The sequence below is a fragment of the Nylanderia fulva genome, unplaced genomic scaffold (assembly GCF_048542155.1).
Source record: "Nylanderia fulva isolate GAGA-0341 unplaced genomic scaffold, ASM4854215v1 Scaffold16, whole genome shotgun sequence".
NCBI lineage: Eukaryota > Metazoa > Arthropoda > Insecta > Hymenoptera > Formicidae > Nylanderia > Nylanderia fulva.
Genome location: NW_028189835.1, coordinates 3,527,339 through 3,543,541, shown reverse-complemented (window position 1 = coordinate 3,543,541; position 16,203 = coordinate 3,527,339). Strand labels below are relative to the sequence as shown.

General features: G+C 35.7%; 1 protein-coding gene across 1 annotated transcript; it reads left to right on the top strand.

Moving 5' to 3' along the window:
• Positions 1-4,740: 4,740 nt before the first annotated feature.
• Positions 4,741-10,708, top strand: LOC114940310 (kelch-like protein 10). The gene is given in 10 exon segments (XM_029314909.2): positions 4,741-4,854; positions 4,856-4,926; positions 5,393-5,730; positions 6,046-6,377; positions 7,184-7,368; positions 7,866-8,077; positions 8,442-8,777; positions 9,330-9,452; positions 9,727-9,894; positions 10,361-10,708. Coding segments are annotated over 10 exon segments (2,004 nt in total). The 3' UTR covers positions 10,486-10,708.
• Positions 10,709-16,203: the final 5,495 nt, after the last annotated feature.

Genomic DNA, 16,203 nt, shown 5'->3' with positions numbered 1-16,203 from the left:
AACGCTAGTGTAATACAAACTCGCTCTCGTTAAACGCGATTTTATCGACGTCGCTGTAAAATAAAATGTTGATTGCTCTCGCTGAACAAATGAAAGTACGCCTTATTAAATCATCGTTCTGCAATATAAACCCGTTGAAGTATAAATGGCAAGTTCAAAGCTTAAGTGGCATGACTGGGTAAGAATGTGACATTTTCCCGAGTGAAAAGAGTCTCGGACCTCGGACGATTTATCTTAGTTTAGCGTGACAAATTTTTCGGGTCCACGAGCATGGTATGTACAAAGATGGATTTAATACGGCTTTTCTCCTCTTCTTATCTCTCTCATCCGTTCTCTCCCCTCACTCTGGATTTCTCTCATCTATACCGAAGCATTTCGCGAATTGAAATTGAATCTGACGATCGGATTGAGTCCAAGTCGAACGTGCGAATTAGAACGTGTCCAGGAAAAGAGAACAGAGTAAAACTTTTACGAGATTTAGTTTTTCAAACAAATTATCAAACTTTCAACTGATTATCGTCTCCGTGAAATTATAAACTCGCCAACGATGTAAAATATAAAAACATTTACAGCATATAAATATTTCTTCAATAAAATGTAATTTAAAAATTCGATAATAATTTATACATTGTTTTCTCAATTAATATCGTTATTAGGTAAGAGAAAATATTGAAGGAAAGAGCAATATTTCCTTAATCCGATAAAACAATTCACAAAATTTGATATACCGTCGACGTAAAGGCGAAATGGGCAATTTCGTTTTTTCCTTTTTATCAATCTGGTGTCGCGCGAATGATTCCGCTGCTCTCATTTCCATCTTCTCGCGAGAGTAAACATGCGATTTTGAAGTTTCATCGGTTTTTGAAATACATCGATACTTCGGTGGGGCATATACATTTTCCCCACGAACGATTGCCATAGTTGCCTGTTTGCTGTATACATATACTTCAACGAGAGTTTTTTACGCGTTCACCATGTACGAAATTTCGGTCATGACCCGGGTCAAGGTCGTTACTATGCGTTCTATATCTGTGTCTATTGTGCGAGATCTCGAATTGCGTCGTCGACTAGTCGTTTTATCCCGGAGAATATATTTTAGCATGACTTTGTGTATTTTTTGCCACCGGCCATCTTAATATTTAACTCCTCTCCAGCGCGATTTACATTCGAATATCGATAAAGTCGACATCTTAATTCTTTTTCGATCGCAAAAGCAAAACGATCTATTCGCATTTTAACGATATCAATTTTGAGAGGGAGAATTTTATTTTCAAAGGATCGATTTTACATCTGACTTTCACACTTTTCACACAGAATACGCATTTATGCGCAGTCTATATATCGGATTTACAACTAATCATTATAGTGCACGCGTTTTACCTCCTTTTATCTACGATTACCACGGGCAAAAGCGTAATATCCAATAACGGTGCGTCATGCTCAGTCGTGAACATGCATATGCGCATGGTAGATTATGGTTGTATACGCGTAATGCAATTTCCCTTGCGAGGATGTCCGCGCAAGAATTTGCATACGTATATCTCAGAGCTCTAAAGAGGGATGAACGGGTATATTAGAAACTTTTACATATAATTGCGCGTTGTTTAGACGTCAAGATAAACGACATTTATGACTGTTTATTGTACGCGGAAGAATAATCGTTATTCATCTTGCCGGTAAATTTTTATTCCAATTTCATGTCAGAATTTAGATTAAGATCTGTCAAGACAAGAGCGATTAAAAGCGCAAGGAATACGTTAACTATAGCCTGTATATGAAAGTTTATGTTTCCACGTAGAAACTTGTCGGGCGAATTAAGCTCGCGAAATATGTCACAGTTACAAAGTAATCATACTCCACACAAGACATTTCGCTAATTTCTTGACTCTATACGTGCGAGTGAATTATTATATCTACGGAATTGATGTGTATCTTCCGCATATAGATTGAGTAAATTTGTTTACGTAAACATTCGTGTGTGTATGTACTATAATCTATGGAGTGGAATTTTCAAAATCATACGCCAGTAAAACAAACTAAAGTTTTTCATGTCAAGAGGTATGTAGAGAAAAGAAAAAAAAAAGAAAAAGTAAGAAAGGAAGAAAGAAAAGGAAAGTAGAATCTCTAAGAATGAAAGAACTATAAAAGAAGGAAAAAAGACGAAAAAAATGGCAGAAATGTAGAGAAAGAATAATATAAAACTCGTTATCCGTATTATTTGCGGTGACAAATCGTCGGAAATGGTTTTACGCTACGTTAAATTTTTTATGATATGCAAATGTCGTGTTGCATTACTTTTAAGCTTAGGAGGGAGATGGAAGATATAAAGCGTGAAATAATTGAGATCGACGTTGTTTTAAGTGAAGGGTAAACGAAAGAAAGTTGCAAAATGGAAAGGAAAAAAGATAGAGGAAGAAACTTTCAAGCTTCTCGATGGAAGATTCTTTAAACATTAATTGGACCACTGACATATATACATGTTTTTTGAAGCTCCAGGATGAAAAAATCCTCCCTCAATGTGTAAGTCCTTTTATCTGCGTGTCCGCTTTGAGCTGATAAAGGATTTTATGGCAATACGAGGGATAAGAAATTGCTCACCATTTCTCCGAATGGTTGTATTATCGATTCAATTTAAAGGAGTTTTAAAAGGAAGGCTTGGAAGTTATGTAAAAATCTTTATCACTTTTTTGCGGATTAAAAATTAAATTTACATTCAAAATATACATAATACAAAATTAACTAAACTAAACAAACAATATAAATAAACAATTTAATATAACATAAATTTTTCGATAGATAAACAATTAATACTTTGAATTATTTTTGCTTTTAATATATTTTAATATGTATATTTTAAAAGTTAAATATTTGCGTGTAATATAAAAGCACAAGAAATTCTCGGAAACATTTCAGAAATCCTATTTCATCTAGCCAGAACAGAATTTTATTCTTCGTAATCGATATATCAGAGACATCCGGTTTACTCCAGAAAACTATAGATGTCTTTGCTTTCCTGCCCCGTCATCGTGCTCCTTCATTTTTGCTTTTATCTCATAAACGAGCGCATTATCAGGGCCGAATGGATAACGCGGACAAAAGAAGGCTCTTTGTAGAATGGCATTGAAAATCTACTTGAAAGTTGCTACTTGTAACAATACCGATATAATCCCTTATATTATAAATCTTATCTTTTTACGAACCAAATACCAAGCTTATACTTCTCCTTTTTCGTTTAACCTTTATTATACTTCAAGGATTAAATTTAATTTTAGATTATTTGACTTTTTATTTCCCGTTAGGACGTAAAATGGGTTAGAAACGTTTTATTCACGAGGGAAGTTATTTTTTGAAGCAACGAGACGTGTGATAAAGCGTTCCAGGCTTCGTAACAAAATTCTGATAAAATAGTTCCGGTGAAATACCTGTGAAAACGAGATATTCGTAAAAGTTCCTGCAAAAAAAAAAGAAGAAACTCTTGATTAGTTTCTGCTCGTTATTAACATAAACTTACAAAAGTAGTATACTATCACAAATCGATAAGATTAAATGAAAAATTTGAGACTGACAAAATCAAACACCGGTAGAAGAATCATTATAGCCCGATAAATAATCATCTAATACGTAAATCTTATAAATTATCTTATAAATTAAATTAGAGCGATAATTAATTTTTCCAAATTTGTGGCCCAATTTATCTATCATTATGTTAGATTTTGACCGTCTCATATATTTTTCAAAATTTTTTATTATCAAACTGAGTATTATTTCATAGACGTATTCCCATATTTTTTAATTAAATAATTTTTAAACAATTATTACATCCGAAGAATTATATTTTTGAATATAAATGTGAGCTTTTCTGGTTGTATTATGACAATTCTGCTTTTTATCAAAGTTATCGTCTAGTTTTCGGCATAAATAAATATTTTATCGAAAAAAACTCGCATTTTCGAGTATTGAGATTAGCAGAACTGTCGTAATACAAACGGAAGGTCACATTTATATTTAAATATGCGAATTTATCAAATAAAATATTTGTTTAAAATTTTTCTAATTATTTTAATTATTAGAACTATTTGAAAGAAAATTATACATATCTAAAACTAAACGAGAACTGTTTTCTTTTACAAAATATAGTCCTTGCAAGTTTCTTCTTTCCTTTCTGACTGAGAAGCTGTCAAAATATGCAATGATTGCAGCTGAAAACAAGCGCAACGACAGAACCAATCGACATCGCAGAAAAGATAGGCAACAATATATACTTTGAGACTTTCGAGAGGCCTTCGATACATGCGAGTGCACTGCGATTCGAGAATCGATTTTCATGCCTTTTTTATAAGATGGATAATATTATATTTATAAAAGCATATATAGGTTGTTCTCCAGCAACGACACAGTGCGACACAGAGTATTCCATTTTATATTCTTTCAATACCAATAAACAACAAGGCTGTAATGATTCTCTGTGTCACTTTGTGTCGTTGCTGGAAAGCACCCGACCGCTCGTTCAAGACAATTTTTTGTCGAGAGATCGATATATGTACGATCGGATGAAAATTGGGCAATTTTCGGCCGTCGTTTGTCATGGCCGCGCGTCTCGGCGCAATCGTATGTCTGTCAAGAGATTGAATCCGCGAGCTGCCGACTGTTGAGCGGAAGCTGCGAAGCAGAAGAGGCGGTGGGAAGCTCGGGGATACACGTGGTGACCCAACGGGTGCACGTGGACCCCGCCACGAGGAGATGGACGTTAACAGGATGAGCTACAGGAGACCGTCCCATACTCGAGTGTCACGCGCCTCCACTTCCGGCATCAGCAAGTTCCTCAAGCAATCCAGGCGAAAGCAGTCGGCGAGGAATCAGGAAATGCATGTGTCTACCGTCCAATTACGCCCTCGTGGAATTTCCCGTCGTCTGGTCAGAGCTCAGGTCGGTCATAATCGCACGCTGCCGTAATCAAGATCATTTACCTTTCCTTCTCCTGAATCATAGCGAGGATTATTAACTTTCCCTCTCATCGGGACGATGCAAAGTTTCGAGGTCAACTCGTACAAGCTTGCGAGATGATTTCGGAAAAACCGAAATTTTATTCACTATTTTGAGCGCTTTTTTAATAAAGTAATTTATTTTATTTTTTATAGAAATATATATTTAAAAGAGATTAATTAGTTAATAAATTAGCATATATGTGTTATTGTAGGATTCTCGCCGTGCAGTTGAAATTTATGTCACTATGATTTTAAAATAAACTAATATTACATAGACTTTATCTTGTTGTTGAATAGTCAAATATAAAACATTCTATTCGTTTCCCAGTCTGGAGATTTTCTCTAAATTTTTAATTACACAAATACGTGCAACGTTCTCAGAATTGTGACGAGTATATCGGCTTCAGGGCTAACCAGCAGCTGTGTGACGGCATCATAAGATGCCCGGGGGATCAAGTATTCCCAGTTCATCGCGCCATATTATCCGCGGTGAGCCCCTACTTCAAGGCCCTCTTCACCAATAGTCTGAAAGGTGGTAAAACCGAGACCACAGAAGTCGCCATCAGTTCCGTACCCGGTGAAACTTTTAGCCTGATCCTCGATTACGCTTATACGGGCACCTGCAACATAAACGCGGATAATGTCGAGCAATTATTGCCACTCGCTGATCAGTTCGAGGTCCTCGGAATCGTTCAGCTCTGCTGTCAGTTTTTATTACAGGAGCTACGACCAGAAAATTGCTTGGGTAAGTCTTATATAAAAATAAATATAAAGTATAATAATAATATAAAAATATATACCTACATTTTTCATAATATAATATTATTATAATTTTTTAGTAAATAATAACTTTTTAATTATTTTATTAACTTAACTGACTATGCTCTTTAGATATATGACAGTATAAAAAAATAAAATTCTCCGCGTACTTCTCTGCGTTTAAATTATTTACTTGTGTTAAAGTTCGATGTTAATTTTTAAGATCCACAAACTCCTCAGATTTGTGCGCGAAGTAATTTACATATACTTGTGGTCTTGCTAAGATATTTTATGGCCGCAGGTATTTTCAAATTTGCACGCCACTACTTCTGCCGCGATCTCGAGAAGCAAGGCCGTAAGTACATACGTCACCACTTCAAGCAGATACTGCAGGAGAGTGCAGAATTCAAGGCTCTCCATTACGATGAACTGGAGGCAATATTGCGCGACGACGAGCTCAATGTTAAAAGCGAAGAGATCGTGTTTGACGCCGTCAAGACGTGGGTCGAAACTAGAGTAGAGAAGAGACGTGTTTATTTACTGAGGTTGCTGAAATGTATACGTTACGGTCTCATGAGTCATAAGTATTTCATTAATAACATCGTCAACTGGAAGCTCGTCCAGGAGGATGAGGTATACACCTTCGTCATTGTTAACCCTTAACGCATTGTTTTGCTTCGCGTCAACAAAAACAATGTTATGGGTTGATCTAAGCATTTCCTCGCAATTATTTATTTTGTCAAGAAATGTTTGTTTCCGACATTAAAATAGATTAACACATTATTTCATGGATATTTGGCTACCTTTTATAAATAAAGGAATATTAAAGTAGAAGGCACATTAAAATAAAGTTGAATATTACACATAAAATTATATACTTGAAAATAAACGGGCTATAGAAGCCGACCGCGGATATTTGTACATTAGTTATAAAGGAAATTAATTTTTCGCTCCAACTAGATAATTGTGCACAGAGCACGAATTTTGCTTGGTATATTGCCAAGACTTATTTTGAGAAATGTATCTCAATTTGAGATTACTTAATTCCCATATTCCTCTCTGATCCTCCTGTAGGAAAATAGGCGAAAAATATTGCAGTCCAAAGTCGCTGATCGGGAAAATTAAATTGCTTAAATTCTTAATATAAAATTATTATTTCTTTAAATATAAAGTCAGTAAAAATTAACTTTAAAATAAACATAAAAATAATAGTTGTCCCTCTAAAAAGGTCATATTATTGATTCTTCACTTTGTGTGCGCCTGTATGTTGTTCTAGTAGATATGTAATATATCATATTTTAGATATTAAAATTAAAATTAAAAATTTTTTTATTATGAGTAACAATTTTTCTCTATTCCATTTATTGTATCTTCGATTCAATTTTTGTTTTGTTGCATAATAGTATGTTAAATCTCTCTTTGTGTTTAAACTTTTTAAGGCATGTCAACAAATACTGCTTCCCATAAATGCCTATTTAACCGAACAAGATAAAAAGCAGAATGGCGGGGAGATTGATCTAAAAAATCCTCTTGCCAGACCTCGAATTCCATATGAAATTCTTTTTGCGATCGGTGGCTGGAGCGCTGGTTCGCCCACCAATTTTGTAGAGACTTACGATACAAGGTACGTCGACTTACAAACAAATATCACATAATTTCAGTTATGGAAATTTTCATAAAAATCAAAATTTAAAAGGGTCCAATAAAATATAACGTATATACTGACTTAGTTTTTCTTATTAGAATTTTATCTAAAAATAAATAAATATTTTATTCTCGACAAATTTTAATGTCGGTCTTCTTTCGAGAAAATTTTTAGTCTATCAAGTATATATTCAAATTTTTATTTTAATTTTAATTATCTTATAATTTTTGTATGGTATTTTAATATTTTGAAAAAGGCCTTGACGTTTTAGTAAAACAGACTGTCGTTAAAAATAAAATTGAGGGATATGTAGTGATAAGCGTGTCATAAAGAAAAAGAATAAAGAGAGCATGTAATGCTTTGACGTCACGGTAGGGACATTAATTTCGCCAAAAGGCGATGCTTTAGGACATTATATGTAAATAGATATCGATACCTTAAGAATGTTGTGTAACCTATCTAAATGTCAACTTTAGAGCTGACAGATGGTTTGTATCAGTGAATATGGATGTAACCCCGAGAACTTATCACGGACTATGCGCCCTGAACAATCTTATCTATATGATCGGTGGATTTGACGGCAAGGAGCACTTTAGTACAGTGCGATGCTTCGATCCGGTAACGAAAGAATGGCGAGAACGAGCCTGCATGTATCATGCCAGATGTTACGTCAGCGTTTGCACTCACGGTGAGTTTACCGATTTAATAAAATAACAATATTTTTTATTAATTATTTATATATTAATTATTATCAATAAAATTTATATAAAATCAAAATTTTAAATAACAAAGTTCGCAGCCAAATTATTATTAGAGCAACGGCAAAATTCTTTAACAACTTTAAGAAAATACAAAGCTATACATTAAAAACTGGAGCTAAATAAGAAGATAAATAGATGAACATATAAGAGATTTATATAGCTCCATAAAGCTATTGCTTTGCTTCTCCCGACTATTACTGCATGAATCATTCCACTTTTTGGCAAAATCTAAGATCGTTTGTCTCGGACTATTTTCACGATCGTCTTCAACTCATTGCCCACATTGTTCAGGCGGCAAGATTTACGCTCTTGGCGGATACAATGGCCGCACGAGGATGAGTTCCGGCGAGCGATACGAGCCGCAGAGGAACCAGTGGGAGATGATACCGCCGATGCACCGGCAACGATCGGATGCAAGCGCAGCCGCCCTGCACGACAAGATCTACATCGTCGGCGGCTTCAACGGCCAGGAGGTCCTCGATTCGGCCGAGGTCTTCGACGTCGAGACCAACCAGTGGACCAGCATCCACTCGATGATCAGCCCGCGATCCGGGGTCTCCCTCGTCGCCTTTCGCGACAGTCTCTACGCTCTCGGCGGGTTCAGCGGTGTCGCGAGATTGAGTTCCGGTTAGTCCCGCAACCTCCGAATTATGCGAGAACTTGTATAATTGCTCTCCCCATATCAGTAGCGACGAAAGCGCATATTATATTAGAGAGAACAATGTTTTATGCTAATAGAGGTAATTAATAATTAATAATTTGAATTTGCATAAATGACAGATATCATATATGTAAATATTTCGCCGCGATTTTGTTCGCGGATAATTTTAACGTATGAAATTTATGGATACTATTAATATATAAATGCTATGTTAATTATTAATTAGTCAAGTTCTCGTAGGTTTGTCAGGATTTAGTTTCGTATGGAAATGTTCGTGGAAGCCAACACGGTTTCGTTTCTACTGTAACTGTCGTTTACAGAACGATATCGCGTTTCTCCAAATTGCACGCCCGTTGTGTATATACGTATATGCATGATGCAGTCTTTACAGATACCTATAAATATACCTGCGCGACTGCATGTTAAATATTTTCCACGCGCGCGTTTGACATGACCGGTCTCCTACATGCGCCTGAATGTATGGCGCATTCAAGAAAAACAAATATTTATTTTTTCAGGAGAGCGTTACACCCCGAATCATTCTGACCAATGGCACGAGATCTCGGAAATGTTCAGTCCACGCAGCAATTTTGCCACGGTGATACTCGACGATATGATTTTCGTCATCGGCGGTTATAATGGTATCCTGAAAAAAAAAACACATATCTTCATAATTCTCGTCTATTATTCTCGTTCATCACGCGCGGACAAATGATGAAAGAAAAAAATACATCTCTTCTTTGAATTCGTATTTCTTGAAAAAAATTAAAATTTATTTACCATTATTTTAATTCCGCGCTCGCGAGAAACGTCATTATTACGCGATTTCATTTATATGTGAAATAATGAACAAACAATTGTATAAATTTTTAATTAAGCGATATTACAAATGGACGACGTTATTAATAAATCTAGGAACAAGTACAATCGCGTACGTCGAATGCTACGACGCGGATTATAACGAGTGGTACGACGCGTCTCCCATGAATCTGAGTCGAAGCGCTCTCAGCGCTTGTGTGATAGCCGGTCTGACCAACGCGCGAGAATACTCCTATCTCGGCAAAGCGCAGGATCTCGGTCAAGGTGAGCATCGTATCTGGACCCGCTGAGCTTTGTCGCGAACGCCTCAAAGGAGATGATTAAAGTTTCGACTGGCATCTTTATACATATTTACGATACTCTCGCGAATGTGACGAAACATTCTACGATCGACCTTTTCCGCAAATTTCTACATTTTCTATGCAAATGCGTTATTGCATTATGCACGATACTCGTAGAAGCATCATGGACAGAGAGCCACTTGCGAAGTATTTGGAGATTGTTCGCGTTACGCTCTTCGTATAAATAGAGAAAAACATCTGTTAAAATGCATGTATATATTTCGAGTGCAAGGAAACAAATCCGAGCGAAAATATGCACCGCGATGCAGCCTTCGAAATATGCAAAGAGAATCATTTATTCGGAGTTTGCTTGTTTACCGCGACTTTTCGCCATTTTTACGCGAAAGAGAGAAATCTTGATAAGTTAAATATGATGTGATTTTTTTTAGGGCAAGCAACATCGAAGAATCAGAAAAAGTCTGATCAACCTGATGAGGATTCCGTCGAAACTAATATTAATATAATCTCCGCAGAGGAAAATGAACAGATTGACGTAAGCGAGTCAGTACACTAATAACAATAATATCGGAAACTTCAACAAGGAAGAAGAGATAATGAAGAGGCGTTGTACAGAAGCCTGATTAAACATCGTTAAAAATTTAAGTGTCAGTCGGCACGAGATTGCGTCGTATTTTACAAATTTGGAAATGTAATTAAAAAACAATATTCTGCATATTTAATGGATCAAACAATTTCTACAGTATAATCAGTATTAGACAATTAATAATAAATCATTACAATCATGGAAAATGTTACATTTAAAATAATGATTTCGCATTAAAATATATTTTGACGAAAGTTCAAAAATAAATATTTTTAACATCACTAACCGTAAAAAAACATTATTTATCCAACTAAATATGCAGAATATTATTTCTCAATATATAACATTTGCGACTTTGAAAACAAATAGTAGGGGAAAAAATATTTCAAGAGGGACGAATTCCTTCCTCGGACAAAAAAAAACGAGCGTTTTAATTGCTACATCGTTCGAGAATTAGGCTAAATGAGCTTCTTAAATTGTACAACAAAATTCAATTTACCGGAGGCAGGACGCAAACAAACTAAGGGTTTAGTTTAAAGGACGAAAAGTAAAAGGGAGGCTCGTGAGATCGAATCGCGTTAACGAATTTTTGTAAATCGTTTTTTTAAACTCCTCTCTATCTCTCCCTCGCGATGAAGCGTAATACAGAAATTATGTGATAATTGACGCGAATTATATAACGCGTATCCTCGCGTGCAAGAGGCTTCGAGAGGTTTTACGTGTTCTCGAATTTTAACTATAATTTTTTTGTAAGCGAAATATTTTTCCCACTTTTTTTTTTTTATAAATCTACTTTCGACTAGTGCCACTCGAGTAACGAAAAATTGTGTGACGAGAATTACACTCGTGACCCGAAGCGTACGTTGTTATTTTTTATGAATACATTTTCTAGTCTTACACACACGCGTATTGCGTTTTTTTCATTCGTGATTCATGATTTATATACCTACCATAATCTCTGTTATTTTAATCGAATTAAATCAGCTTCTTTATTCAAATGCTGTCTCTTTCATTGTTACCTCCTTATCTTCTCAGCCGTGATAAATATCTCGAATTAAGTTACTCAAGCCCTCTTTCTCTCTTTATAAAGAATATCGATTGTGCAGGTAAGGTAAACAGGCTCTCAAGTGTCGACGAATAATAATGATGCGATGGCTTGAGATTTTTTATTAATCTATCTCTTAATTATATGCATATGTAGATTTATTCATTCTTTTTATACGTATTTATATATTACGTATAGTGTATACATTTTGTCACTTCTTTATTTTGGTGTTTCTCCTTTAATGACGATCATATATCCTCTGTTTAACTCCCACGTTACACACACACACACACACACACACACACACACACTCTCTCTCTCTCTCTCCCACTTTTTTCTTTCGCAATTTATTTGATGAATGATTACGTGGTGGTGTGGCTATTTAGTCTTAACTCAGCTGTACGATACGCTCGATAATCGCGACACGAGCGGAATACGGTAGCGAGTTCTCCTTTCCGAGTATCGATGAATACTTCGACGCACGTTCCAAGCGAAAAGAGAGAATCGCTGTCGGACTGGCACTTTCTCAGGCCCTCGGCGTTCAACTTTCAAGACTCGTTTCGAAACCCCCGGCCATTCCCAGTTAACATCTCTTTAATTTCTTCTTTTATTACGGATATAATGTAGAGATTTTTTATGCGAGTTTAATTCACTTGAGGAAAATTTAAGGTGGTTTTTTAAAATATAAATATTCGTATAAATTTAAATTAAATGTCGCGAAATAATTGTTGAAAAACATATAAGACATTCTTGACATTCTGACCTCTTCTGTTCTATACAGTTTCATACTTTCATCTATTTACTTTCAACCTATATATGTATACGTCTACGTCTTCGTTTCTAAGAAAGGCTTTGTGAAGATTCGATGAGAGCTCGGGCCAATTCAATATAAGTGGAATTTTTAAGATTGCGTTCCTCAATCATTTATTAATTGTCTTAAAGGTGACCGTTGTATAATTTATTGGAAAACTCGCTATATGTGTATTCGTGCGTATATGTATGTGTACCAGCCAAGATGACGTCACGGGATGGAGAAAAGGAATGAATACACCAATCGTAAATTACACAAGGACACATCCACGACACACACTTGCGATAGCGATTTCACGTCCCTGAAATAGTCCGATCCGAAGAGAAGGTTTCTCTCTCTTTAAAACGTATATATCCAGAAACGGAACGCGGAAAATGATCGGTCCGATCGATTCTTCCCGATAAAATACTCCTAGAAAATTGTCCCTTAAGTGGTAAGTTAAAAACTTAAATTTACACGACGAGATTACAAAGTTAACGACCCGCGCGACTTTGAGGGTGGAGAGAAACGCGCGTCGTCGAGTCAATTAGAATGCAAAATGACGAATATATTGAGTTGAGCGAACAATAGGACAGCAATGAAAATTCCCTCTTTGATCGATGTTTCTGGCGAGAGGGCATTTAAATCGGAAAAGCTTCTCGCGATTCTCCAAATCACTCATTCCTCCCTGCTTTTTCTCCGCTTTTCTGCGTCATTTGCAATCCCCTCTTTGTGCACGATTTCCGACGATTTTCACCGACAGAAGGAACAAAGAGAACAACAAGACCTCGGGCTCTCGCGATTGATCCGCGATGCGTCATCGGCAGAGATTTATTCGCGCAGTCGAGAGAACGAGGCGGCGATGGCTATTTACCTGATAAACGTGTCGTTGCGGAGTAAAAGTTTGATTACGAACATATATATATATATATATATATATATATAGCCGGAAACATAAGTTTTTCATTCACATGCATATTCGTCTGACGTTTATCGACAGCACACACGAATATCATAAATTTCTGACAGAAACCAGCTGACGTAGACGAACGCTGCTCCAACTTTGAATTGTGATTAATGTTGCACGGTTATTTAATCATATTTTCAGATCTCGTACAAATAAATTTTATATGATAGAGGGTGATAGCTTTTTTTATATAACATCTAGAAAAAAGAAAACGAGAAAGAGACAAGTTGGGATAGGAGGGAGAGGAAGTGTCATCGATCAGTGTCGGAAACTGATTCGACAATGCTTGACAAATTATTAAACGCTACAATCGTCTTATTGAAAAAATCAACATATTTATCAGATAAACAGCCTACTTCGAGATAGTCCTATTAAAATCTCAGCGACGTAGACACAAATAAAACGATAGAGAAATGTTTCAATACGCAGATTTTTGTGCTTCGATCCCGATTTCTTATAGACGACTATCAAATAGACTCTCAGAATTCGGAGGAATTATTGAAGACAATTATTGGCGGCGGGCTCGATAAAATAGTACTCACGATGGCGACACATTATAAGAATTTGCATCAACAAGTACAGTTTTGCATTGCATTAGAAAAGAATTGCGATGTAAGTATTAAGAAAAAATATTTCGAATTTTTTGCTCAAATTATTTGAGAAGCAATATAACAAATTGCCGTCATTTTATCTTACAACTGTAAATATCTTCGAAAATATTTGTGAAATAAGAAAATATTCTACATTCTCAAAACTTATCTATTTTATCGCGATATTAAAGAGATAAGAATTTCAGGGGAAATAATGCAGTTTAATTTCTACGTAGACAGAATTGTTTTGTAATTATTTTCCTACGCATTTTTTTTTCTTTTTTTTTTTTACGAACAGTTTTCAGTCTAATGCAAAACTGCACTCGCTCATGCAATTTTTCACCATCTCACGATTATCAAGCTCGCATTTGTAATAATATTTATATATACGATCGCAATATACACGTTAACGGTGGTCGTAGGTAATCGTTTTATGACGATACATATGTAGACGTACATACATACTTTTTTTTTACGCATGTAAAAGATGGATTATATTGATACGGATTTTTATACGTACGATATTACAATATTATTCATATATCTTGAGAACCGACATATGATCCGTGTGATCCGTTTTAACGCATGCGTTACGACAGTGGAATCGCTGTAAAAATCATTATTTTCTACGCGCACGTTTGCGCTTGGGACAGTGTGTATGTTTACATAGAGATTTGTAGCGCGAGAGAGATTGCGGAGTGGAAAATTATGAAGGGCTATCTGTCATGTGCACGCGTTTTATCAGTAAAGCATATGTTATAAAGTAAATTTACTTTATAATGTATATTATGAAGTAAAAATGGAAAGTACACCTAGATTTTTGGAAATGACGAAAAGAGAGAGAGAGGGAGAGAGAGAGAGAGAGATAATTCACAATTTAATCAGTTCACGAAAAATCTCAAATCCTTTTAATCTTGGAACCGATAGCTCTCATGATTTTTCATTCCGCAATTGTTAATACTCGAAATAAAATAGACGCCTCGTACTTCAACTCTAAGTTTATAACAATTGTAATCTATTGTGGATATATGTACATTTGCGATTAATGGGATTTATTTATTTTATTTATATCGTCTTACATCGTTCACAAATAGGGACATACAGTCGACATATCGTGTTAAAAGTGTTAAACGCACACATTCACATACACAATACAAACATCTAACATATATCCCTCTGTTTGATTTTGGGAATTTCAGTTCTTCCAAAAAACAAAAATGTTTTCGTGACTGTCAAAGTACGAGACGTCATTTTTCTGTCAATTGAATTGCTACGGTCGTGTAGCTTGATACACAGAGTGCATCAGAAACTGTCACTTGAAGTTTAACGATAAAATCTTTGGCGAATTTATAAAGTTCTGATATTTTTAAAAGTATCAATTTTTATCGTTTCTACTGCAATTTAATATAAAACATTAAATATCTGGAAATAATAAAAAATAAATTTTTTGAAAAAGGCAATATAATCTTTTTTAAGAATAAAACCAAAAGGATGATGTGTTATTCAATTTCATTATAGATGTTCTCCAATCAAATCTTCATGTTGAGTTGCTAATAAATAAAAAAATTATCAACGTTTTTTTCCATACATTTGAGAAGATGTTTATGTCAATTTGGTCCAAGAATTTATCGTTAAAAATTTTAAGATCCTGACAACACTGTGTAGAGACTTTAAAGTGATCGACAAAAGCCGAATCTCTTCACTCGTGTTACTCGACGACGATCTCGACGGTTATAGCGCGACGACTTCGCGTTTCTCGTCGCTCGATTAATATATGCGATTACTATATTTTCTCTTTTCACTTTTTTTCTTTCTCGCGATTTTTTTTTTCATCGATAGATATTGTTCTGAGCAATTGAGATCTAGTATTGGAGGGATTTAATATACCTGAAACGTTAGTCACTCCCGTCGCATCATCGTCGTGTCCGCGCCCTGGATACTCTTATCTTCAGGGCGCGATTTCATTGCACTCGAGAGACCCGTCGTCGACGAGAGGAGACTCTCGAGTTCTCCTGTTGACGTTAATAACTCTGATAAACGTCCTCCGCGCGATCGTGCGCTCTTCTTGGCGTTCCTTCATCCTCAGCTGGCTTGCTTTGTATCCTTATCTTCTCGCTTAATCATTCTCTCTCTCTCTCTCTCTCTCTCTCTCTCTCTCTCTCTCTTTCTCTCTCTCTTTCAGCATCGTACTTGGTTCTCATCCATCCGCTCTCCGCACTCAATGCACTCAGCACTCACACTTATCTGAGGATAACAATTGACATACGTTTCGTAACTTTCCTATGCGACTAGACAA